General features: G+C 51.6%; 4 protein-coding genes across 4 annotated transcripts in view; all 4 read right to left on the bottom strand.

Moving 5' to 3' along the window:
* The window catches only part of LOC117650233 (leucine-rich repeat-containing protein 24-like), a 165,251-nt gene extending 155,807 nt beyond the window's left edge, over positions 1-9,444 (bottom strand). Inside the window, exon 1 of the mRNA XM_034393480.1 lies at positions 9,020-9,444. The gene's annotated coding sequence lies outside the window, so the exon portion shown is untranslated. The remainder of the gene's footprint in view (positions 1-9,019) is intronic.
* A 3,829-nt stretch (positions 9,445-13,273) lies between these two features.
* Positions 13,274-18,462, bottom strand: LOC117650229 (transcription termination factor 2). The gene is made up of 11 exons (XM_034393475.1): positions 18,331-18,462; positions 16,679-17,687; positions 16,516-16,593; positions 16,293-16,434; positions 15,980-16,204; positions 14,808-15,896; positions 14,566-14,714; positions 14,229-14,438; positions 13,944-14,153; positions 13,703-13,860; positions 13,274-13,611 (listed from the first exon to the last, which is right to left on the bottom strand). Exons 2-11 carry the CDS (start codon positions 17,678-17,680, stop codon positions 13,422-13,424), a joined length of 3,453 nt encoding a protein of 1,150 aa, XP_034249366.1. The 5' UTR covers positions 17,681-17,687; positions 18,331-18,462; the 3' UTR covers positions 13,274-13,421.
* Positions 18,463-18,953: 491 nt separating this feature from the next.
* On the bottom strand, positions 18,954-22,716 carry LOC117650234 (SWI/SNF-related matrix-associated actin-dependent regulator of chromatin subfamily A-like protein 1). The gene is made up of 13 exons (XM_034393481.1): positions 22,467-22,716; positions 21,926-22,383; positions 21,744-21,853; positions 21,522-21,622; positions 21,287-21,421; positions 21,034-21,214; positions 20,766-20,932; positions 20,520-20,684; positions 20,221-20,376; positions 20,020-20,127; positions 19,759-19,933; positions 19,435-19,614; positions 18,954-19,356 (listed from the first exon to the last, which is right to left on the bottom strand). Exons 2-13 carry the CDS (start codon positions 22,275-22,277, stop codon positions 19,219-19,221), a joined length of 1,968 nt encoding a protein of 655 aa, XP_034249372.1. The 5' UTR covers positions 22,278-22,383; positions 22,467-22,716; the 3' UTR covers positions 18,954-19,218.
* Positions 22,717-23,005: 289 nt separating this feature from the next.
* On the bottom strand, positions 23,006-26,195 carry LOC117650232 (WD repeat-containing protein 36). The gene is made up of 5 exons (XM_034393479.1): positions 24,591-26,195; positions 24,224-24,498; positions 23,992-24,150; positions 23,681-23,829; positions 23,006-23,601 (listed from the first exon to the last, which is right to left on the bottom strand). Exons 1-5 carry the CDS (start codon positions 26,137-26,139, stop codon positions 23,031-23,033), a joined length of 2,703 nt encoding a protein of 900 aa, XP_034249370.1. The 5' UTR covers positions 26,140-26,195; the 3' UTR covers positions 23,006-23,030.
* Positions 26,196-26,284: the final 89 nt, after the last annotated feature.

The raw sequence follows: 26,284 nt of genomic DNA, 5'->3' as shown, positions 1-26,284 counted from the left end.
GGCAAATCAAAAACCGTATGAGGCAGACCAAAAGCCGTATACGCAAACAAAAAACCGTATGCGGCAAATCAAAAACCGTATAAGGCAGACCAAAAGCCAAGTGGGGGATTGTCAATGTTGCGCGCGGGCCGTCGCGCGCGAGGGGGGGGGGTAGGGGGGTCCGCGCAGGCTGCGCCTCACCGCCAGCCAGCCAGCCAGACACACCAGCCCGCCCCGGCGGCCAGCCCCTATTATATTGTTAGGATACGCGCTTGGTTTCTGGACTCGAGAGTAAAAGCACGCTGACACCATCATGTGTACAGTATTTTTAAGTATGTTTCAAGTGTGGTGAAGGTATCATCTGCTAAAAAAAGAAAAAAATTAGGCGTTCCTCAGCCAGCTTGGGACCGGCGCGGCTAGCGCGGCTAGCGAGGCGCTAGGCAGTCGAAACAAACGTGGCGCCACTACCAGTGCTGTTTGCTTGTTCGGAGGAAAACTTGAGACCGGCGGGGCGTTTCCGCAGAGCAGAAAAGGCAGAGGGGGCGAGGGGAGGGGAAGAGGGGTGGAGGAGGGGGCGGAGGAGGGGGCGGAGTGGCGGCAGTAGGCGAGGCTGGGGGGCGCATTGGCCTTAAACTGGCGGGTGCAATCCGGCAAGCAGAGACTCGGGATAATTTGTTAAAGAGACCCTCCCCGCCCCCCTCCCCTGCCACCCGTCCCCGGCTGCCTGTCGGCCGCACCTGCAGCCCCCCGCCAGCCCCCGCCACCGGCCGGTTCCCCGGGCCGAAGTCCGGCCCGATCCCCCTCTCCAGCCGGGTGGGAGACGATACATTTGTTTCCATTGATCTTCGGCTACGTCGCTCCTCCCTGACTAACGGCTCAGCCGCTGCGACTGGAGACCGGCCGGGCCGCGGGCCGCGGGATGCAAGCGGTGGCCGCGCAGCGCCGCGGCGTGCCTCCTGGTGCCTACCCGGCGAGGGGGAAACCACGTTCGATGTTTGGGGACACACTAAAGGCAAGAAATTGCGTCGGATTTCGCAAGATGTCGTCCAATTTTACGCCTAAAATCTGCTTGTTTTTGGTCTTTTGGGGGAAAGATTTCGGATTTCTAGAGATTTCAAGGGCTCCAGGGAACACAGGATTTCTCGGGTGGTTACTCCCTCGCTACCCGGGCGGCACCACGCCCCGCCACGCCCCGCCACGCCCCGCCACCACGCCCCGCCACGCCCCGCCACGCCCCGCCACGCCCCGCCACGCCCCGCCACGCCCCGCCACGCCCCGCCACGCCCCGCCACGCCGCCTGCAGTCCGCCGGGTAGGCAAGCCAGCGCACGAGCGCGTGGCGGGCCGGCCCGCCCTGCAGGCGTTCTCCTCCCATTACCATTACGGGCTAGACCATGCCATTTCGGGTCCGACACATGCCCGCCTCCACTGCAAAACGAGACATGGCCGTCCTTACTAAAGTGACACTTTATCTCGGCGGAGAGGAACCTCAAGCGGCTGCATGCTCCCACTCGCAGTATGACCAGTCAGGATAAAGGCCTAAATCCCCCCCCCCCGGAAGGGGTTATGTAGACCGCCACACTGGAACCTCTTTGAGCGCGACGCGAGCGAGTCTTGAGGCGCGACGCCGCGACACGCAGAACCCCATCGGTCCGTCAGTGCGCCGACCACGCGGCCAACCGGTGCCCGATGCCCTTTGTTGCCAGCTTGTCTTGCCACGGCCACGAGCTCCGGCTTGGCTTTGTAGTCTCGACTAGAGCCCTAGAGTAGACTGAGCGACACCGGTTCACCGCCCTGCCCCGTACTCGCTCTTCCCGGATCGCAGGGGTTGATGCAAATGCAGCTACAGTGGAGTGGGCCCCGGCCGGCCCGGGCCCCAAGGCAGGCATCCCCGCGGAAATGGGCGAGTTCACTACGCCGCTGGCAGCAGGCGGCGGGCGCGGGCGGGTCAGGGGGTGGCGTGGTAAGATTGAGCTGGCAAAGAAAGGGAAGGGGTGGGGGACAAATGGGGTGCATCAGGGGCTGAAAGTGGAGCGCGTGGCTAGATTGGCAAACAGGGTCGCGACGGATGAATCAGGACGTGTCTCGCAGCGTCGCGGCGTCGCGGCGTCGCGGCCACACCTACAGAGTAGGGAGGAGCCCGACACAGTGCCTCCCTCTCCGCCGCGCCACTGCAGCTTGAGCCGACCTGAACCAGGTGCCGCGTTCGAACTGCTTGACTCGGTCGAACCTCGGCCCGAGAAGGACACGGCCCGGCCCGGCCAGCTGGGCAGAAGGCTGCTTTCGCACAGCGTTTCGTCTCTCTCGCACCGAGGTGGAACGCTCTATGAGTGCGAGAGAGACAGAGAGACGAAGGCTGCCTTCGAAATCGCTCTGCAGGTCAGGCGCGGTCGAAACTAGGTCCGGCCGCCTCCATTGCGGTACATGCCAAGGTAACTACAAGCCTGCGAAGGGCGGGGTGGGGCGGGGCGGGGCGGGGCGGGGCGGGGTGTGGCGGGGCGGGGCGGGGGCGTCAGAGGCTATGCAATATGCATCGCGCGGCCCAGACTCCACCCTGCCCCGCCCCGCCGCGCCACGCCACGCCACGCCGCGGCCCGCAATATCAGCGATCTGGAGTGGTAGCGGAACTCGCGCCGCCAGACGCCTTTGGGAAATTTCTGGCTTTGGTGCGTACCAAGAGGCGGAGGGCATCGCCACGCCACGCCACGCCACGCCCCGCAGAGAACCCCGTTCCCTCCGCAGCTCCGCAGCCGGCGGCGCGCTTCACATTTAAATCGGCGGAGCAGTCACCTTGCCGCAGCCCCACCAGGTCGACGGGCCGACGGGCCGACCCACTGCCAACCCCAAGGCCAACCCGCCCTCTTCTCCTCCACGGAGGCCTGTAGCAAGGCCCTGCGATGGATGGTACCAACCTTCCGTCACCGACGGCCACTGCATCCTTTAGCGCTACCAGACTGGCATAGGCAACTGTCAGCAGGCAAAAAAACAACTTCCCCTCACGTTTCAATTTCATCCAAAAAGAGTGAGGCTTGTCCTCAGAGAACACGCAAGGTAAGGCAAAGGTATTCTCTATCCTCAGGGACGAGAATTCTCCGGCCCTGACCATAGCGAAAGCAATACGCTTGGCTCAACATCTGTATTCTACTAGAACACCGTCGGGGTTCGTGTCCGAGCCACCGCTGTCGCGCCGCGCGCCGCCCGGCGTGACCAAGCGTACACAGTAAAAACCTACATCGAGCATGTAAGGTACAAACTGATTCATCCATCCCATCACACAAAAACTTGATACGCAAGGTCCGTGACGAGTTGCAGATTTTCGAGAGTGTAGCCTGGCGAGCGACGGTAGAGAGCGGGCCGCGGTGCCGCGCTCGAGAGTCTCGAGAGTCGAGAGTCGAGAGTCGGGAGGGGGTCCTCCGTTGGCAAAACCAATCTCCTGCGCCAGCCGGCCGGGCCGCCAGCCCGCCACGCCGCCAGCCCGCCGGCCCCGACTCATTTGTTTGGCACACATATTTGGGGCGAACCCTTCCGCGGCCCTCCACCCCGCTCGGCCCCGCTCGGCCCCGCTCGGCCCTCGGCCGCTTCCGTCACCACTGCTAATTACCCTACGCTTCCGCGGTCTGCGTGGTCAAGGGCGTAAAGCCACCCTCGCTCGCTCTCCGTCAAACGCCCATAATATTCCACGCCATTTGCAACACAGCTTGGCCCTCTCTGTCTCCCTCCCTCCCTCGCTCCGACCCGGGGCGCCGCGCTCACACGGAACAGATTCCACTAATATTACGCTATCTATTTCTGTAAATGACAAGCCGTTTCCAGGATCGCTTCGCACACACATATATTTCGCCATCGCCCGGCCACACGGACGGCGCGGCGCGGCGCCCCGCTTCAACACAAAAGGCAATCTGTCCCATTCACTGAGCTGGCGGCGCCCTTCGCGGAAGGGCGCCCCTTCGCGCCGCCGTCATGTTCAAGGGCAGTTCCATGTTGAGAGTTGACATCTTGTACCTTTTCGGTCCGCGAGTTGCCGACAAACTTGGGCGCTTTCTCCTTTCAGACCGAGGTGTAAATATACGGCAGCTTGCGACATCATTGCGCAGAACGCGGAGCGCGTGTGCCCAACTTGGTGCATGACTTGAGACTGACTCATGCTCGCAACAATAAGCGCACAAAGGAAATTGTTGACGAGAACGACAGCAGGTCAGTTCGGAGTCGGGAGCCCCCAAATGCCGGAACATCGCCGTGTTTAGGAGACCAGGATTACAGGATGACCTCCAAACCAGAAACAAAGTCATTGCAGCGGTTTAAATTTATTTTTGTGACAGAAGCCCCTTTCTGATGACCATCACAGCTCGTCATCCTTAGAGGGACATCCAAGTGTCTTTTTTTTTTTTTTTTTTTTTTGGGGGGGGGGGGCTTGTGGCTGCCCCGCACTACTACGTGCCCCCACTGCGCCTCCTCGCAAGCACCGCCTGGTTAGCAGTGCACTGGACTGTTTCCAAAGTAAGTTGCTTGTTGGAAAGGAAGCCGCCGCCAGCAGGCTGATTCCGAACGGCGCTTTCGTCGCTCTGTCTCTCTCGCAGCGCGAGGCCGTGAGGCCGTGAGGCGTCCCCTAGGGGTGCGAGGGAGAGGAATCGGCCCGGGGGAAGGCCTCGCGCACCGTGGGCTGGGAGAGCGGCGGGGCGGGGGGGGGGGGGGGAGGGGAGGGGGGGAGGGCCTCGCGTGGGGCGCAGAGGGGCGCAGAGCGGCTGACCCCGTCCCGTCCCGTCCGTCCACGGCAACCGCCAAACCTAATGGAATAATCGACGGCCCCACGGCGGCATAGCCACGGCCATGGCCAGTCGCCGGACCCGACACGGACCTCGGCGGCCCCGCCCCGCCCCGCCGCCGACAACGCGAATGCAAATGACGCGGCCCACATCGACGGCAGGACGGCCCCGCTCGGCGACGGCCCCTGGTGGCCCGGGTGGGCGTGGCCCGGCGTGGCCACAGTGGTGTGCCGGCGGGGTGGCGGGGGTGACGGTCGGGGACCTCCGTGCGGCGGCCATAACTCTCCTGGTTTGTTTGTCTGCAGTGTAATTACGGAAGGTGGAGGTAGTCCAGGCCGGGAAGCACCTCGGCCCGGCCCGGCCCGGCCCGACGCGCAACACATTACGCGGCCCGGCCAGCCCAGCTTCATCAGTGTCAGTCACGCTCCGAAGGCCGAACCGGCCGAACCGGAACCGGGTGGAGTGTCGTTCGCTGGAAAAAGCTCGCTTGCACCCGCCAGTTGGGGGGGGGCCTTGAACGTTGAAGCCACCGCCGGCGGCCTAACCAAATAGAGCACGCCACATCAAACCATTTTGCTCAACCCCGCCCGGGTCCCGGTGGCGGTCCCGGAGGAGGTCCCGGTGGCAGTCCCGGCCAAACAACGGCATTGTGTGGACGCTCACACGCCGGCCACCGGCGCCACCGGGCCATGGCCCACGCGACGGGTGGGGGCTCCGTGGCCAAAGCCCCGGCTGTCTGGCCAGCCTGGCCAGCCTTGCCAGCCTTGCCCAGTGGCTCCCCCTGCAGGCCCTGCAGTCAGTGCGACTGACTGACCGCCGCGCCGCCGCGCCGCCCCGGCCGTGCTGGCTGGCCTCCCCGGGGCTTAACTTCCACGGCCCGTCCAGGCCGACGCTCCCACCCACCCCCTTTCCGTCCGTGGCGCCCCGCGGCCCGCAATGCTCCTTTTTATTCCTTTCTTTGTTGCCGTTTTTTCACGTTTCCCGTTTTGTTTCCCATCCGTGCACGGCGTGCCACGGCGTGCAGCGCGCCGATCGCGCCTCGCCTCGCAGATCAGCCACAATCACGCAATCAAGTCCACCGCGGGGTGGCTCCGTTCTTGAGGGGGGGGGGGCTGCAACAATCCCGGTGCGTGGTCACGGTGGTCACCTCCCGGGCGGGGTGCTCGGGGTGCTCGTCAGCCACCGCGGAGCCTGGCTGCACGGCCCGCACCGCGCCGTCCTCACTGGACCGGGTCGGACCGGCCGCTCGCCCCGCTCGCCACTCCCAGACACGGAAAAACGTGGACCATGCATGCACTTCGCAAGGTTCAAAAAGGTAAACTGTTTGTGGGAGAGCAGATAAAAAGAGCGAAATGAGGCTACGTGGGACTCGGCGCTCTGAGGGGCCGCCAAGCACTGCCACCCACGTCGCCGTCCCCCGCCCCTCTGTCCACTCGGACATGCCGAGCAGGTGGCGCCTCCGCATTAACGTGCATCCATCATCGGCCGAGAGCCGCCCACCGCCGCCCCGCGCCCACGCACCACGCGAGCCGACCCCACACCGGGGTGCACCGGGAGGAGGGTCTTGGCGTGGCGAGACGCGCGAGCGAGCATCGTGTTCCCTCTCCCGCCGCAAGCTACACAAGCGTGGCCCGCAAAGTAAAGAAAATCACAAGTCTACTTTAAAAATGAAGTTGCCTCACGTGCAACGCCTGCAACTCTAGCCGTTTACTAGACACGCGAAATTCGCGATTTTCGTTCCGAGCGCCTCGCTGACTGGCGGCTTGGTTTCTCCGTCAACAGTGTGGCAGCGGCAACTGGCCCCGCCCCGCCCCGCCAGACACACTACAGGCGGGCACACTGCAGGCCCGCCCCGCCAACTCCCCGAAAGCGAAGATACGCCCGGAAGAGGAAGCGGGCGATAAATAATGTTTCTCGGGAAAGTTGAGTCGGCGCGACGGGGGCCGTGCCGCGCCGTGCCGGGCAGGCAGAGCGCAGAGCAGCGCGGCGCTGCGCGTGGCTGCACGGGTCCTTGAACTTGGGCAGCGACAGGGCCGTCTGCTGGACGTCCTCGGCGCTCTGGGGGGCCGAGCCGAGCCGAGCCGAGCCAAGGCGGGCCGCGCGACCGCCACCCCGGCCAGGCGGAAGTCGACCGCCAGGACGCATAGGAAGGGGCACCATCGGCCGCAGGCTTGAACACCGCGGGCAGGCGAGGGAAGCTTTCGGGGCGGGTGAGCACCGGCCGCTAGCCTTATTTGCAGAAGCAATCTTTGGTTTGGGGTGTGGGTGGAGGGCGGACGGAAACCCTTCTTGTTTCTCACTGTCTTGCCGCGAGGCGTTCCATCTCTGAGCCAAGCAGTGCCCTAATTCCGAAGCTCTACACAAAACATACCAAGTTTTATTTCCACGCACAAGTTTGAGTGCATTCTGCCAGCCAGGCCACCAAATATTAGTTTTAAAGAACATCTTTGGGCGCCATGGACCAACTTCACTTTCAGAAAAATTTCAGACAGTGTGTGTACCTTTTCAGTGGCACTCTCGTTCCCTCACAGCCTTGGAGCAGAGAGGGACATTTACGCTTTATTTTCACGAATCCAAGGCAGAGGGGCTTCGGTCGACACTCTGGGGACGTCGCGACGGGCTGCGTGGGGCGCGGTGCGGCGGCGCGGCGAGTCGAGGCGCGGTGGGCACGGCGCGGTGCGACACGGCGGAGGCCCGTCGGTAGACAAGCCGGAAGACGCGGCCCGGGGAGGAACAGGCCGCACGCAGAAAAGTTTTGCCGCATTTCGGGATAAACCTCTCGAGGGACGCTAGCGCCCGCCGCCCGGCCCACTGATCTAATAATAAATGTAACAGAAGATACGACGGCAAGGCAGCACCGTCAATTCCAATCCCCACGGCAATGTCGGCGCGACACCTCGCGCCTCGCGCCTCGCACGGCGTGCAAGGACATCCAGGACACGGAGCCGTCTCGCCCACGCTGCACAGTGGGCCAGAAGATCGGTGGAGGCGGCCAAAACTCTAGACGCGTTTTGAGCTCCAGAGTCGCTAGGCAGGACTCGAACCGAACGTGTGGCCCCACCAATGGATTCCTCGTTCGGAGAGCAATCCATTGGTGGGATCACACGTTCGGTTCGAGTCCCATTTAGAGACTCTGGAGCTCAAAACGCGTTTAGAGTTTTGTCCGCCTCTACCGGTCTTCTGGCCCACTGTGCGCTGCTCGCCTTGAGGCTCGCCTTGAGGCTGGCAGGCGAAGGCAAGGCGAACCCAGCAATCAGGATGTCGCTTCTCCCTCAACTAAGACCCCGCCGCTTTCGGCCGTTATTTCTGGCGCGTGCTTAACCTAGAGACCCGAGCGTGAAACGGCGGAACGGAGACGGCGGCCCGCGAGAGTGTGCCGAATCAAAGTGCGCAGGCTGTGCGGAAGCGCTCCCGCCATCAACGATGCAGCGCGCCGATGCAGCGCGCGCACCGCCAGACCATCCTACAACGCCGGGCCACATCCTTGAGGTCCTTGGCCGCAGAGTCCGCGAAGCTGGCGCCAGCAGACTGATTCCGATCACTGCTTTCGTCCCTCTGTCTCTCTCGCACATCCACGGGGCGCCCCATAGGTGCGAGAGAGACAGAGCGACGAAAGCAGTGCTTGGAATCAGCCCTGCCGGCCAGCCCAGCGGGGAGCAATGGGTCGGAACAAAAACTTGTTTATCAGAGAAAACCTGTAGCGTCCAAGGGACTCGCTCGCGAAACTACATCAGGCAAAAACTTGACAACAGATCGGCTTGTACCGAAGTCCATTCGGCCGGCGAGGCGAGGCGCGAGGCGCCCCGACTTGATTCTGCCGCTTGTCGGCGCCACTGCCAACAGGCTGACTCCCCGTGGCCCGTGGGAGTTTTGGTCGTAGAGCTTTGCACGTTTGGAAGGGCAAGGCGCCGAGCCCCGCGCGCCCCGCGACGAACAGGCTCGTTTGCCTTCTTCCCAGGGAGGCGAGTCGGGAACGTGCCGATCCGGCCAGCGACGCATTGCGAAGCGTGAAGCGTGCCGAGGGGACCGGAGGGGACCGGAGGGGACCGGAGGGGACTCATTTGGCGGAACCCCCAGATATTTTCCAAGAACGCGCCGCTCTCTTCAAATATGCCGAGAGACAACTGTCGATCCGGACGTATTGGGGAGAGAGAGGACGGTCGGGGTGGAGATGGCATGTGGCAGTAAGGAAGCTGTCCGTCCGGGAAAAGATGGACAGATAGATTGATAGATAGATTGGACAGATTATTTTTCCGTCATGCTGCGAACGGCACTGACCTTTTCACATCCGGCTGCGGAAATTCTGTGTTGCCTAGGGCATCCCTGTGTCGACGGCGCGGGTGGTCTTGCGCGTCCCACCACGACTGTGGCAGGCAGGCAGGCAGGCCGGCCGGCGGGCTGCGGCGGGCACGTCACATGAAAACACTTCACTACACTCGTCACTCGGTCTGCACACGACCACCCCTCAATCCACCACTCTCTCACTCTCTTTCTCCCTCTGAACCGAAGCACTGTTTCACTGTCGTAATCCGTCGGACACTGGCAACAATAATCCCTGGGTGGCTGTCGACGAGCGGTCTTGAGGGAGACGCCGATGACCAGCTTGTCGTCGCGAAGCTTCGGCACGCGGCGCAACGCGGCGCTACTGCGAACAGCGGACGGTGGTCGCGCGGCTCGGGGCGGCTCCGCGTCGGGCGGCTCGCGTCGGCTCGGTCGGGGCTGGGAAGCAACTGCCGGCCCGGCCCGCACCGGCTGCGGAAGGCTGGGGTGGTGGGGCGGTGGGGGCGGGAAGCGGCGGGGACGCGGGACCCGCTTCGCGCTCTGCTCGCTCTGCTCCCTTGCCTGTGACTAGTCCGGGCGACCGCCGCCAGGGGCCGCCAGCGCACGAAGGGAGTAGAGGGATGCCGCACTGCGCGGAGCTGTGGGGCTGTGGGGCTGTGGGGCACTACCGGGGGTGCCGGGGGCATGGCAGGTGAGTGTGACTGCCGGCACATGTCCCGCCCCGACCCGGCCGCGCTGTCGCCGCGCTGTCGCCGCGCTGTCGCCGCGCTGTCGCCGGATGCAGAGGCGTGTCGCGTCCGGGCGTGTCACGGCGGCGCGGCGTGCCGGGGCCTCTGGCTCTGCCGGCTCTACCGCTCTGGCGGCCTCGCGCAGCTTGTGGCGCTGCGGTCCGGTCCGGTACGCAGACAGTCGACAGACAGTGCAGGTGCAGCCAGAGAGCCGGACGGGGCCGACGGCCTCCAAAACGCCAGCCGCTGCCGAAGGACGTTTACGTCGCCCTGTCTCTCTTGCTGCGCTCATCGGGCGTTCCGTAGGGAGGGATGCGACGGAGACAGAGCGACGAAACAATTCTTCGGTTTCAGGCGGCAGGGCACGTCCGAGGAGCCGGCCGAGAAAAACGGCCGCACTCCGGCGATCCACACTGGCTGGGCTGCAGCAGGAACCGGACCGGACACGGGGGACGGCCGGGACTGGGACGTGGACGTGGAAGGTGGGGAGGCGCGCCTAGGCGTGGGAGGGCCGCAATGTCTAGCAACGCCAATTTTCAAGTCAAGAAGTTGCTCGCCTAGTTCGGTCTGGGCTCTCGTAGCGGCGGCCTCGCCGCGGCAGACTGATTCCGAGAGTCGTTTCGTCGCTCTGTCCCTCTTGCACCTGTACGGAGCGCCCCATGAGTGCGAGCGAGACAGAGTGCCGAAAACGTTTCTCGGAATCCGTCTGCTGGCTGCCTCTGCTTCGAAATGAAGCGCTCGCCACACGACCGCGGGGCAGCGGGGCTGCGGGCGGGGCGAGGGAAGGGAAGGGACGGGCACGCAGCCTCCCGAAGACCACGATCCGGTCGACTGTGCGGAGGCGTGGCCTTGCCTTCTGCGGGGTCGTCGTCGACCCCGTCCGTCTGAGAGGCCGAGCGCGCCAAACGGCCAGGCACCATGAGCCCCTCCCCTCGCGGCCCCCGTCGCGACGACGTCGTCGACGTCCGACCGATTTCCGGGGCCGGAGGACCGACCGGGGGCTGCACCGCGCTGAAGGCAGCGAAGGCAGCTGAAGGCTTTGATGGATGGCGGCCGTCTGATCGACACCGACACCGTCCGAGCTGCCCGGCCCCGCCTCGAGCCCCCCAGGCCCCCCGAGCTCCCCAGGCCCCCGAGCCCCCGGGCCCCCGAGCCCCCGGACCGAGGTGCCGAGGTGCCGCAACAAAAAGTCCCACGCCGCGGAATCCTCGCTTCGGTCCCCTGCACTGGCAGGCGAATTCCCCTTTGGAAAGAAGACTACGCACTTCGAGATATTTTTCACGGGGAGGGGAAATCGAAACGTAGGGGATGAAAAGAGAGAGAGAGAGGGGAACGGAGGGGGGAATGAAGCAAACACACCCAAAAGTTGGCAACCTTGCCGCTTACTTCCGCTCTATTCACCACCACCCCAGCCCGACCCGGCCCGACCCACCCCCTCTCTCGCCAAATCCACACGATCCCCTTGCTTGCCACCAACTTGTAATACGCCTCTGCTCTCATCGGGGTGTCAACCAGCACAGATTGTCGACAATACAAGAGCGATCTGCGCTCTGCAGGCGAGGCCCCCGCTGGCCCGCCACCCTCCCCTCTTCCTCCCCGCGCCACCCCCTCCATAGTCCCTCTAGGATCAGGGAGCGCGTCGCTTTCACAAACCGTACGCGAATTGCGTGGGAAGGGGCTGCAGCCCTGCTAACAAAAAGTCGCAAGAAAATTGTTTGTCTTTCTTTTTGTTTCTACTTGAACTGCACCGAAAATAAGCAGCAGTCAAGGCACCATCGACTACTTCACTCTTGGAATAAACCAATCATCTTTTTTTTAAAAAAAAAATCGCGGTTTTTAACAGTTGACCCACAAGTGGCCGATACTTTCAAGGAAGTTTCAGTCACTTGAGCTCAGACAGCACGGTGCACGCGTCCCCCCTGCTACGCTGCCCGATGCCCGCGCAGTCCACTACCACACTTTTTTTTCTCACTTCTCTCGCTTAATTGCGCTGTGCATTGTAGAGTCAAACGAGGTCCTTTTTTCACATTCCCTCAACACGTCAAAAAAAATGCAGGGCACCAGGCCATCGCGGCGTGCGCGGTCCCGGCCCGGCGTCGCAACGCGCCGGACAGCCCGAAAGGTCAACGCTTTCTCTGTCTCTCTCGCACTCCTCAGCGTGGGTGCGAGAGAGATGGACAGACGGCCGAAGGCCTCTGTAGTGCGATACTACAGAAGACGCTGCGAGCATGGAGACAAGCTACTGAATGGAGTAGCCCTCGTGGGTTAAACACGTCCGAGTTGCCGGCCAGCCAGGCTAACCCAGTCAGCGCGGGGTGGCGGGGTGGCGCGCCCTGGCGGGGTGGCGCGCCCTGGCGGCTGCGGTCCCGCTGGTGCAGCAGACGGAGCGTGGTACTAGCGCGGCCCTCACGGCTGCGGCCGCGTCCGGCCCGGGCTGGGCTGACTACAGTAATTAAAGTTTGCTCCCACTTGTCCCAGCCGTGCCGCCGTGCCGCGCCACTCGCGCCCCTCGTGGGCCCGTGGGGTGGGGTGGGGGCTCCGCTTTGCTCCGCACGCAGCAGTCGCGGCGGGAGACGTGTCGTTCCAAGTTTAAGTACACACACTGATCTGAGGCCGGGCTGCGCCATGGCTGCGCCAGACCTGAAACCCGAAACCCACTGCGGGGGCGAGACGACTCGCTCTGCTCGCAATGAGTTCTCGAGCCATTTGCCGCGTAATAGTTTCAGCCACGCTCACTCTCGCGGCACGCCAGCCAGCCAGGTCACCAGGCCGCACCAGGCAGCCGTACCGCGCGGTCTCGCTCGGCCTTCCCCCGGCCGCGCCGACCACGTCACGCCCTCGTCACGCCCGGCCAGAGCGCGGGCCGCGGCCGAGCCCAGCCCAGCCGCCCAGCCCCTGCGGTGCGGGGGTAGGCCACCATCGCGGCTGTGGGCTGCGGCGCGTGGCGGGTCGGCCTACCGGGCAGGCGTTCTCGTCCTCAGACGATTCAACGCTCGCAGCGTCTCGGAGTCACGGCCGAAACAAGAACGGGAGTGCACTGCCCCCCCCCCCTCCGCCGCGAAACCACATCAGGTCGTGATTTTAGGCGACTTTGCCGAATGCACAACGGTCAGGTGGGGAGGTGCACTTCCGCGGGGGCGGACTGCCGACCCCGCCCCGCCGCGTTCTTGTTCTTCCCAAGACAAACAGCGACAGGGGCAGGGAAGAGAAAGCCACATTAGCCGCCTCATTCTGCGTCACTTCGTCTCTCTCGCACTCACCGGGCGATACGTGCGCGTGCGCGAGACTAGGGGTAGTCTCATGGCGCTACGCCCCATGAGAACGAGAGAGTGAGAGCGGTGATGACGACTCTCGGAATCGGACCGTTGTCGAGGCCCGGCTAATGCGGTACCCTCCTTGGGCTGGCTCACAACTCAGCTCTCGCCTTTCGCATGGCGTATGGCTTTCACCCCTGACATTGGCGTGCGCCGCGCATTGAGGCATTTAGTTGCGTTTGTCGAACGTCGAATTAAATGATGTAGACTTAGTTTCAGAAATTGATTGTATTTGAAGGTAATAAAATATACATAAAAACAAAGCACCAATTAAAACACATGAAAGGCAAAAATTTTCATATAAGAGAAGAAACAAAACATGAAGACAAGTGTAATTTGGAAAGGCTGTAGCTAGCTTCATTGAGGTGCAGGCGCAGGGGCCGGGGCCGGGGCAGGATTGGGAGCAGAGAATAGCATTTGCAAATCTGCCAGAGTGAGCTTTGAAGCCTGCATGTCCCTTGTGCCAGTAAGCACGCTATGCGCCAATGCCAATTTCTGCGCTTGAACAGACACTATTTTCTCCTCAATTGTGTTCACTGTGATGAACCTAGGGTCAATTTGCGACAAGTTGTGTTAGTCTTATAGCACACATAAATAATAAGGTCAAAATTGCAAATTAATTAAAAGACGTCACATACTTGTAAACAAATACATGTTTCTTCTGCCCAACGCGGTAAATTCTATCACATGCCTGAGCTTCTAGCTGAGGATTCCAGTGATTATCGACCATCAACAAATGGTTAGCACCCACCAGATTTAGACCAACACCTCCAGCTGTCAGTGATAAGAGAAGAATCTGAAATGAAACAAAAAGGACAAACTATACGACCTCTCATAAAGAAGTGAAGCACCCCCTAACAGAAAGAAATGCTAATGTACCTGGGCACCAGATCCTTTCCTGTTTATATCATTTACTATGTCTTGACGTTTATGAACTGGAACTTCACCAGACAGTGTTTCAAATTTAAATTGCATCTGTTTCAAGAACTTTGCGATTATATTGAGTACAGACGACCACTGTGACACTATAATAGCCTTGTCATCAGAATCCAGAAGCTTCTCTTCTAAAAGGTCGAGAATAGCTCGAATCTGGAGGAAAAAATATATAGGCGTGAGAAAATTATCAGGAAAAATTAATGCCTCAGACTAGAAACTCATACCAACCTTTGCACTTGGCCGATCGAAACTAAGAACAGGACTGTCAGCTGAAAATATTCCAGATTTATTGAGCGGATCATCATTTTCCTCACTTTCTACAGCTGACTCATCAATATTAAGATTGTTCATCTGATTAAAAAGATCGACATCCAGGCCGTCCTCATCTTCAACTCCAGCACTGGCCACATTAAAATCTATATCACCATTTTCAACCATCTGGTTTTTTGTTAGAGAAAAAGGGATATAATAATATTATTAATAATAGTCACAGTGATACAGCCACATTAGTCTAAGAAGAATCCAAGAAACAAAAACAACACAGATCATCAATTGATATACCGACCTTTTTGACCAAGCCTGGGTGACAACAAATCTGTCGAAGACGCAACAAAAGAACCAAAATCATATGAGTTTTAATTTCAGTAATGCCCTTCATTTTACGATGCATGTTGGCAAGTTCCTTAGTGGTTGTGAACTGGTTATCTGGCCGACCTAAAAAAAAAGGGAGCATAAAAGTAAAAGAACTTAACAAGCTGGGTAAGTTGAACAACTCATTAAAATAAACTTATTGTTCTCTTCACATACCTTCTTGTTCCCAGACTGGTCTTGTTGACATCCCATAACGAGCATCAAGTAGTTGTTGCTTTTCAGCTCTTTGGACAAGAAACTCAGCAAATAAAGTGGATGAGAAAAGAGCTACTTTTTCATATAGTTCCAACTCTTCAGGATCAAGATGCACATCGATCTGTTCAGAGGACTTTTCCGGAAGACAGTTAAGATCCCCCTTCTCCTGCAACTGTTCTTTTGTTCTTCGAAGCATTAAGGACTTCATCATCGTGTTCAGGCGTTGCATTCCAGCCGCATTCTTGTTATCAACCCATCTCTTCCAAACAACAAGATCATCAAAAGGAGAACATTGAAGGAATTTGAGAAGGGCGTAAAGATCCAATTGCTTATTTTGAACAGGTGTCCCAGTTAAACACCAGCGGTGCTTCCCCATGAGCTCACACACACCTAAGGCCATTTGGCTCTTATGGTTACGCACCATATGTGCTTCATCCAAAATTATCCTCTCCCACTTCACCATAAACAATGGGCCCTTATCCTTTATCTTCGTAGCATTTTTAGCAGAATCCACACCACTTTCTCTACTCACTAAGTTGTACGTAGTGACAACAACATCATGCTTGGCAAGACGACGGGGCTTGCTTTCACGTTTAGGACCATGATAAAGCTCCACTGACAGTGCCCTTTTCTTAACTCGTCTGTAAATTTCTTGCTCCCACTGTGCCACCAAGCTTGCAGGGCACACTACCAAAGTACCACCCTTGACCATTCTTGAGTATTTTGAAGACATCCATCTTGGAGATTCATCATCAGACTCACTGTCATCATCAGATTTTTCTTTGTTTTCAAGATCTTTCAAAATTAGGGAAATCATGCTCAAAGTTTTACCTAATCCCATATCATCAGCAAGAATACCTCCAGAGGGTTTTTCTTGCTCTCTCCAGAGCATCCAGGCCAAACCATGCTTTTGATGAGGCATCAGTTCAACCCTTAGGTATTTAGGATCCTCAGCATAAGTGTCTTCATCAGGACAAGTCTTTAATGCATTGTGCAGACTAGATAAAGCTTCTAAAGTAAGAGACTTCTCAGCTAAATGTGTTTGCATGGCTGTAATGCAAGAACAATTTAGTTATAATATGTATGCAAGTTGGTAAATTCAAAATATGTGTCTTTGACTTTCAAAATGTTACCTTTTTTCCCGAATCCAGATATGGTCATGTCTGGATTAGGCAAGTCTCCCCATTCAGGCTTGCTGATTGAATCATGGCTGTTTAGAGACCTTGGGCTGCCATCTTCTTCAGAGTCGATACTCTCATATTCTCTCTGTTCTATCTTGACAGAAGGCTGAAAGTTTAGAGTCGACTGCTTAGAAGACAGCAATTTCCTCTCCAGGTTGGTTTGCATTTGCTCAATAGCTGAAACAATTCAGTGATATTTAGTTTCCAATGAAAATTGAAGTTCTGCAAATCTTGGTTGTTTAAACCACTGTAAGAAAAGACATACTTGCTTGTTGCGCAGCAGTTTCCTTATGCTCACTTAATTCCTTTTCCAGTGCTTGTTTCTGCAGTTTTAGTTTGTACACCATCATTTTCAGGTTCCTTCCATTATCTGGGAGTGTGTTGTTGTTAATGCTATCAAGGAGAGCCTGAAACATATAACGGCAGTCAATGGTAAAATCGCATTTCAATTACAATACATAACAAAGAACAAAGTTAATAGTGCATACCTCCTTTACCATGATGTCATTGGAAACAGATGAGAGGTCTGCTACTATGTCTCCTATTTCTCGTTGCTTCAAATCATGCTGAAATTAAGAGAAAAATTATTTACATAAATGGGTTTTATAATTCAAGGCTTATTTCACCGAAACTAATAATATGGTCACTTACTTGTCTTGTAGCGCCAACAGGTGAATTCTGAAGAGATGAATCTGATTGAGTTAGATCAATCAAACTAGATCTCTTAGGACTGCCAAAAAACTCTGCTTCTTTCACTTTGTCATCAAGAGAAGTAGCAACATCTGAACTATTTAAATTCTTTGCCATATTACTGTCATCATAGTAAATTGATGAATTTGATGCATCACCATCTTGAATCAACACAGGCTTATATGAAGTATCAATACCATGCTTAGATGATTGAGCTACACCTTTCATATACATGTCTTCATTTGATTCAATTTTCCTACTGTCATCATTAGAATGTGCAGCACCATCATCGAACTCATCACTTTGAGCTGACTCGCTATCCTCTATATTTTCAGGTTGATGGGAAGTACTAGCAACATTTTCTGAATTATTTAAGTCATCTGACTGAGAATCATCATCACAATCATTATTTTTAAAGCCAAAGTCACTATCATTGAGAGGAATAGAACTATGTTCAGATTGGAATGATTCAATTTCATCTTCATTTTGGTGAGAGTTTTGTCTGGATTGAAATGATTCTATTTCATTCCCACTTTCGGAAGAGCTATGTTCTTCAGATATAGCAGACACATCCAAAGACTTGTTGGAAACATCACTTTCATGATGAGACGATTCAAGACCAGAGTTTCCTTTCTCAGGAGTGAAAGTTGCTGCACTGTGGAAACTCATGTATTGTGAAGAGTCTTCCAAATTGTCTCCTACAGCACTTTTGTACCCTAAACTTCTCCGTAGTAAGTTGTTCTGCTTAGGCATGGAACGAGATTGCACTGGGGTTGTCATAACAAGGCTATCACTGGAATTGGACGAATTAATTAATGATGCCCTGTCGTCATCCTCTGGATCCGATGGTGGTATGACTAATCCATTGGCTTGATCCAATCGCTCATCATCAGAGTCTGAGTCTAAGATTTGGGCTCTTCTTCTGGCCTTCTGCAGCGGTGTGCTTGAAGCACTGAGGTCCATGGTGCACCTGGAGATGACATTGTATTAGTACCAACTTTGACGACACACTCTCACCAAAATCAAGCATGTTCAAGAGATGACAGAATGTGAAATTAGAACGCTTCAATAAAAATAATTTCCAACGCCCTGTCTGTGATTGTAATAGAGTGTCTGGTGCTCGCAAAAAGGGACCTTGATAAAACGAGGTACTAGAGGTACCTCAACCTAAAACGGCTCTGGAGCCCGCGTCAACCTATTTCGGCAGGCGTGTCTGGAGCGAGCCAGTCACAACAATACAACCATTCCAAGCAGGTGAGCCCACACAGGTAGCACAAAGGACTCTAGGTCTGCTCACCCGACCCACCTGGTCAGAACCCACCCGCACAAAGGCCCCGCTCCATGCCCCAAAGACTCTGTTTAGAAGCGAACTTTCCAACACTTTTACGGTTCCTGTCCCTTCGTCGTGCTCACGGAGGTTGCCGTGGACTGAGACCTTAAAATTGACGGACAGGAATAAACGTGACACGGAAAGAGAAGAGACGACGCAACGACAAAAATATCTGAGCTAGACCGGCATGTTGGTTGAGTCTTGTCTGTCACAGTAGCGTAAAGTGGCCCTTTAAGAACTTTGATCGCAAAGGTAGCATATATATCTGCTTTAGTTTACTCACAACACAAGCTGACGAAATTGTTGAAACTTCAAGATCACACAAGAAAGCAGCTGCCTAAAGGTTCCAGCTGCCGAGCACGCACATGAAAAAGTGATCCCGTTTTTCAAAGTTCATTCACAACAAAAGTGTTACCAACGGACGAGACGCAACAAAGTAATAGGGTATGCACAAAGAGCAATAAAAGGAAATAAACTTTAATTTAAAAAGTTCATAAATTTTAAATAAATACTTTACTTTGTCTTATGTTTGTTTTAGGGTCATCATGAATAATTTCTTTCCTTGTAAATCTCTCGGATGTACGGTTGGTGACCATGGTAAAAATAGAGTTGCGCAGTTGTCTTTTGTCCTTTTACTGAATAAAGGTTTTGAAAGATATCGAGAAGCTCACAGAGGCGGAAAGGAAGGTCCTATTGGTCCTAAACAAGAAATATATGCTTCGGGAGCGTTTTGAGGTGTGACAAAAACAGTAACGAGCTCTTTTGAGGCTGACGAGAGTTTATCCATAAAGAAGCATTCAGTCTCTTAAGCAGTTCTTGCTTTGTTCTTTCTAAACTAAGGTGAAATCTTGGTGCAAGAGAACACCATTATTTGTGAAATAATTAGATTCAAGTACTCATTGCATGTGCAGTTTAACTGAAATTTATTAATCTCAAACTTTAATTTCATAACTTCAAGCATACAAATACATGTGCATGCAAATACAAAATCACAGAATATAATTGTCACAAGTCTTTCCTTGTTTTGAGCTCACCATTTCATTTTAAGTATACAGAAAATAGCCATTAAAGGGACATTACAAGAAAGAATACAGCACAGTGTCCATTGAGATCAAGAGGAATGACATTTAATTGTAAAATTACTACTAATTTTCAATTATTATTACTATTATTATTGAAAACGAGGTTTCTTTTCTGGCATTTCAAAAGAGTTTTCCAATTCATCAAGGTTAAGCTCTGCCAATACAGCATCATCATCTGGGAGAAAGTAATCAGCAGCTTCAGACTCTACTTTCTCTTGCTTTTTGCTCTGTAGGGATTGACAGATTACAAATATTTTTATCAGAACTTAAGTATCAATTGAATTGACATTTTGAGTAGACCTTACCTGCACCTGCTCCACAGCAAATTTATCCTGACACAACCCAGCTTTGTTAAGAAGATTCAGTTTGTCTTGAATAAGTGGCCAAATTATATCATCAACTGATTTCTCTTGTATGAGGTACTGCACGAGTACACTATCTGCCTGTCCAATGCGATGGGCTCGGTCTTCAGCCTGTATAAGATCCTGTAAAACGAAACATGCAGGCACTATTAGAGCAAGAGCTAAAATTGTCTTCTTAAAATAGACCAGAACTAAAAATCATTACTTCTAGGCCATTTAAAAAAATTAATGAAGGCTTGTTAATATTTGAACACTTTTCTATCTCACCCCAGGATTCCAATATAGTTCAGCAAAAATAACTAGACGAGCAGCTGTAAGTGTTAGGCCCGTGTTAGCTGCTTTGATGGACAGCACAGCAACCTGGCAACTCTCCTGTTCCTGGAAATGATTGCACAGTTGCTTGCGGACGTCTGAAGGCACACTGCCATCAATACGGATGTAACTGAAGAGGATAAAAGAAAAGATGCTTACTAACTGAACGACAACAGCAATGGCATTAACTGCATCATGACTAAATCTATAACTTACTCAGTCTTTTTTGATTCAACTGCATTGCAAATTGCATCAAGAACTTTAGCATGATGAGCAAACACAAGAAATTTCTCTCCATTATCGAGCATATCACATATATATTGTCTGTAAGATTCAAAATGTAAATGAGGAGCCACCATTTATAAAAATTATGATGCTTGCAGCAGCAACAGTAAAAGAGGATGAAAAACAACTTACACCACTCCATTGATTTTCGATAAACCAGTCTCCATGAAATATGAGAACATGGTGCTTTGTTTCTCCAGGCCTTTCAACCCTTCTTTCTGAAGAGCTTTGGCAAACTCTGATGTTTCACTCAGGCTTTTTCCAGATGATTCCAAAATAACAACTTCCCTAGAGTGGAAAGAGAGTATATATAAAAATATAAAAACTTCATAATACTAAGAATTACAATCATACAAATTTAAATATCTGGTTAAAAACTTTCAATGAAACCATATCAGAAATTATTTTCACAAGATATAAACTTCAAGGACCTTCTTTTAGGAGGCAGCTGAGCGAGGACATCAGCTTTCAGACGTCGGATCATTAGGAGTTCTTTCAGGACAACACTTAATTCTGTCATATGACTGGAGCCAGTGAAATCCCAGCCAAAGCGTGACATTTTACCATCACAATACCTAAGACCAAATTCCATGAACCTGAAGGCAAACAAATAGTGATGTTCAAAATTAACCAAGATTAAGATGTTTACAGAGAATTAAAGAAGAGGCTGAACATACTTATTGAAAGTCTGAGGTTTTACACCTTGCAATTGACAGTGCAATTCAACTGGACGACTCAAAGCAGGAGTACCACTTAACAGAACACATCGACTACATTTCTTCAAGATTTCTGTGCCAACTTTTGTTCTTATTGCCTTAGGGTTCTTGAGACTATGGCTTTCATCCTGTAAGTTGTTTTTTTTTTTTTTTTTTTTGAGAAAAAATAAATTATTTATTAAAGAGAGATCCTGTTAAATTACCCAAACTTGTCAAGGACAAAGCATACCATTATAACCACACCAAATTTCCGAACAAGAAGTTTGTCTTTGCATTTTGCCATTAGGTCATAAGAAGTAATGATTACTTGAAAACTGCTATCAAGTGCATCTTTCCCGGTAGTGATGACAAATATTGTCTCAGGACTTACATGCATTAAATGTTTATGAATTTCGGCCACCCACTGAAAACTGAAAGACACCCATGATTTTAGATTCAAAACTCCACAAGAAGTTTAAAAGTTATAGTGAGAACATGCATACCGCATGGAAGATGGGCACACTATTAAAAGAGGCCATTCATTGCGGTAATAGTCAGCAATCGCTAGGGCTTGTATTGTTTTACCAAGACCCATGTCATCTGCAATCAACACCCGACCTCCTCTTGACACAGCATACCTTGAAACACAAGTGTGTGAATAGTTAGGAATGACCAAAAGTTTAGCAAATAAAAGATAAATAGTATAATGTCTGTTTGGAGAAATTGTGAAACACATACCTTACACTTTCAATTTGAAAATCCATGAGAGTGGATCTCATTGATGGGTGAATCCGTGCAAGATCTATGTCTGAAGGGTATTTTCTACGTTTCAAAAATGTCTGCAATAACAGAAAAAGTTAATTCACAATACATTCATAATTTCAAATATTTTTTAAAATTCTGGCAAGCAAGAAAAAAAAACACTTCAAAACATACTGGAAATAAATAATAGACTCTTACACTGATAACCAATGGAGACAATTCACCAACAAGAACATTTAAGTTCTTGAGAGTAGCTAGCACATTATTGTATTGGGCAAGAGGAAAATTCCAGTTCTTTTTAACAGAATCTAAAAAATACAAGATATGGGTCACTAGAGAAAAGGCAATGTAGGCTCACTTTTCTATACCTATGATCTCACCATACTCCCTTCCTGAGATTTTTTTCAAGGCATCAATAGTGGTCTGATGGTAAGCCATGTTCAACTCAAACCGATCTTCAGATATTAGTGTCAAATCTCCACGTAGTTCAGAAACACTTTTCTTCGAAGACTGAATTGAATAAAACTTTTGAGGTGTAGCACCAGGAGGAGTATTTGGAAATGTCTTCTTTGGGTAAGTTGTTGGATTGTTGCTTATGGGAAATGAATGCTTACTAGCTGCCGCAGAGCTTTGTGTAGGAATCTGCTGTTTCATCTTGGCCGCTCTAATTTCCATTGCTTTTCTTCGGTTTTCCTCCATTCGGGCTTTTTGCTCATCTGTTAGTGACGACATGTCCCTAAAAATGTGAGTGGTTTCACCCACAATAATAGGACAATCAGATGATGAGTGAGACAACAATAGGTTAGGTTTCCCAACGGGTGCGTCAATCTGCAACTTCCTGCAAGCAAGAATTTGGTATCATTTGGAAGGTTTCGACGTCTACTTAGAGTTTTGAAACTAATTGTGAGGTATCATTTTTACCCAATCAAATGCAACCCAAGTCCGCGATATGATTGTTGTGATGCTTGATCGTGCTTTGTTGTTGGCGGATATTTCAGCAGCAAAACCACCAACTGCCAAAAAATGAAGACGTTTGCTTATCGCAGCATATCCTAGAGAAAAAAATCCAACTCAGCTCCAAATAAGAGTCGAACCCGCTGAACATTATCAACAGGAGAACTTAAAATGCCTTCGGCTACTCTCAACGTGAAAGAAGTGTTTCGAGACCAGCCAATCTCGACAGAGCTTGTTGGTAATGCCGTCAAAACAAACGAGCAGATTTTACCCACGTAGCGCGACTGATTTGAAATAAATACAGGGTGGGCGTGGGCGGGCGGGTGTAACTAGACAGACACCTGTACTACACCTTCTATAATTGATTGGGGGAATTTTCAGTGGTTATCCAGTCGATACTTTATCCGGGTGTATATTATTGTAGATATTTTCAGAGTTGAAATTTATAATGCAGCACTCTCTTGAGTGAGCCTGTAAGGAAAGGGTATTTAATAATAGGCATTGAATACCGCCTAAGTATACAAGTTTATTTTATATATTCTTCAATGCATGAACAACACACAAATTATACTGTAATCTATTTTCCAAATTTGACCATCCTGCCTGCTGGCCTTCAATCAGGACATCAATATAAGATTTCAATTCTTCATTTTGGGAAATAGTATCTCCATGTACTTTGAGAAATAGAGCAAGGTAGGCCTGAGCGAGTTCAAAATCCTTATTTGACTCAAAGCCAGTGTTGATCATTTTCATAAACTTGAGCATGAGGTCAATTGATCCACCACCCTCCGGAGGCAAGGAATTGATTTCAACATCAATAGCAGCAGGACCCATCTCCTTCAGTAAAGAGAAAGCCGGTGAATAATTATCCTGGGAACATTTGTTGAGAGCTTTCCCAAATGCCGTGAGAGACTGCATTGCACTTAAGTCCAGAATCTTAGAGCCCCCTTCATCTTTGTTAAGAGCTCCTGAAATATCAAATTCAAAATCTTGTAGTGTTGGCAAAGTTGGTAGAAAGAAAGGAGCAGCTTTGGGTGCTTTGGGTGCTTCCTTGGGCTTATTTCTCTTCTTAACGAGGTCAATATTCAACAGATTTTGCCACCTGTGAAATTGAAGAATCATTATTATCTTAAACCAATAAAGTATTGAGAGTCAAGTTTTGATTCAAAAATCAAACAAACCTTGCATTGGATACCAGTGATAAAGTAATAAGGTCTTCAGCAAGTTGATCAGGTGAAGTGAACTCTGGTTCATCATCATCTAATGGGAGTGGTTCATCATCATTATGTGATGACTGCAGTTCATCAGAAGATGAAGCAGGTAGCTCAACCTGAGTTATAGAAAAAAATCAATATCAGATAAAAAAGGAAATTTAAAAATTAGCTTGTTTCTTATTTTGCAACTTTTCATATAACTAATCACTTTTTAATCTTTCTTGATTTTTAAGGGCCTGAATGAGGATTGCAATTATAGGAGATTTGATATGACTAACCTTTGGTATACTTTCAGGTACAGAAGAAAGAGGTCTAAGGGAAATATGTGAGTAAAGAGTTCTATTGGACCAGAGGTACAGACCAAGCTGGTTCACATGAGTGGTTGCTAAATATTCACCAGTAGGAGAAAAACTCAGAGATGTGCAAGCAGCATCAACCTGCAAAAGTCCAGTATATTTAAAATTCAAAGAAAAATAACACAAATTGTGTTACAGGGGATAGGAAAGTCACCTGGAAACAATCAATGAGCTGCGAAGAGGGAACATCCCACAAGCAAATAGTGCAATCCATTGCTGATGTAACAAGCCACCTAGAGTCAGGACTAAAAGTGGCATCCGTTAATTGGGCTTTATGCCCAACAAACTTCCTGACAATATTTCTTGTATCAATGTCAACAACAACAATAGAAAAGTCTTCCAGTGCTACCGCCAGCATAGCACTTTCATGATGGGCATGGAAGAATGCTACAGCCTCATCAACAGGTACCTTCCCAAACGCTGGTTTACCTGTTTAAAAAAATTAAAAGTACAATTTATTTCATTTGATCTTTAAAATTAATGAGAAGTATGAATATTCTAAGCTATGAATGATTGCTTACCTTCATCTTTAAAGTGCCAGAATTTAACACAGGTGTCACTTCCACCTGTTATGACTATTTGATTCAGTCCATCAGTGGATACTCCTCTCACGGGTCCTTTGTGAGCCACTGGGGTTCCATAAGTAGCTCGATGGATCCCAGACTGAATATTGAATCGATCCACATGACCAGAGCTGTACCCCACAACAACAAAGTTGCCACAGTGTGTCAAACACAAACAAGTGGCAGTAACTTTGCTAAGTTTATTTCTGCTCTCATTATGTTTTTTCTTCAGTCTTTCAGGAACCAATTTAAGGTCACCCATCTTCACTTTATCATAAGACCATGTGGTCACAACACTAAGCCCTAAATGGATTGCAGCAATATTGTCCCACTCCTTTTCTCTTGTACTTTCTGAGGTAAATTCTACAATAGGAGGCATTTTGCAAGGATCTTTAGAAGCGCCCTTGCTCTTCGACAATTTCCTGTTGTAAGAAGCACGTCCTAGACTCTTGTTAAAGGTTTCAGTTTTAGTTGAAAATATTCGAAGTGAGGAATCTCCACCAGCACTTAAAATATTGTCACCATTGCTTCCATGGAAACGAATACAAGATGGAGGGGCTCTGTGACCTTCTCTGATCCTCAACAGGCGAGCACCACCATCAGGCATGTCAAAAATCCACAGTTTCACAGAGTTGTCAGCCGATGACGTAACCATAAGCGGTTCATTGGGCAGGCACTGCAAGCCTGACACTGCTCCACTGTGGGCATGCAATTGTGTCACTACTTTTCTCTCTTCTAAATTCCAAAACACAATTTGACCACATAAACTACCAGAGGCCATAATTGGATGACCATCTGTACGAAACGAAAGACTTGTGACCAGACCCCAATCCTGAGAAAACTCAACGATGGTCTCATTGTATTTTAAGTTGTGCAGCTTTATTTGGCCGTTGGCCAGGCCTATGCCGACCACATCAATGGCAGGAGCCTGTTCTAAAGCTGTCACAGCAGAATTCCACCCGAGAAAGGAATAGACAAGCTTTGAAGTGCGTATATTCCACAGCTGTAATGCACCTTGTTGGCTTCCAAGGAGAATCTTGTTGATGTATGTGCTAGGATGCAAAGCTGTGCTGATGCTGAATACCTCATTATCAAATGAAAGTTCCAAATACGATGATTCTGCTTTGACGTCCCAAACTTTCAAGTTGCTCAAATCATCAACTGATATCAAATGAGGTCCAAAAGGCAAAAGGATATGCACTGGATGTTCATGTCCTTTGTATGTGTGGGACAACTCAGTTCCCCGGCGCCAAGCGTAAATCACATTGTCAGCAGCTGTGTAGATGAGGTAAGTATCCGCTGCCATGCAAGTGATCTCCGACGTGTGTTTGGAACAAACACTCAGGAGAGTGAAATGGGAACAAGCATATGTATGAAAGGACTTGCCTGTGCAAGTGACAATCAAATTCTCTTTTCGTCTCTGAATGTAGCGCACCACAAGAGGAATATGGTTGCTGACATATCCCAGAGCCCTATTTTGAAGAAAAACTCGGCTTCCTGAAGGCATCTTGAGGGAACGCACACAATGTGCAAGGTGTTTTTCTTATCCACTACACAAACATAACCTCTTGACACACGAGTGCCCACAGGGCATAGGCCTAATATTCTGACTCACAAAGTCAAATCACTACTTTTTCACACTCGATGGGGTG

The sequence above is a fragment of the Thrips palmi genome, unplaced genomic scaffold (assembly GCF_012932325.1).
Source record: "Thrips palmi isolate BJ-2018 unplaced genomic scaffold, TpBJ-2018v1 HiC_scaffold_5, whole genome shotgun sequence".
In the NCBI taxonomy this organism is placed as follows: Eukaryota; Metazoa; Arthropoda; class Insecta; order Thysanoptera; family Thripidae; genus Thrips; species Thrips palmi.
Note: the sequence above shows the minus strand (reverse complement) of the source record. Positions and strands in the feature narration are given on the sequence as shown.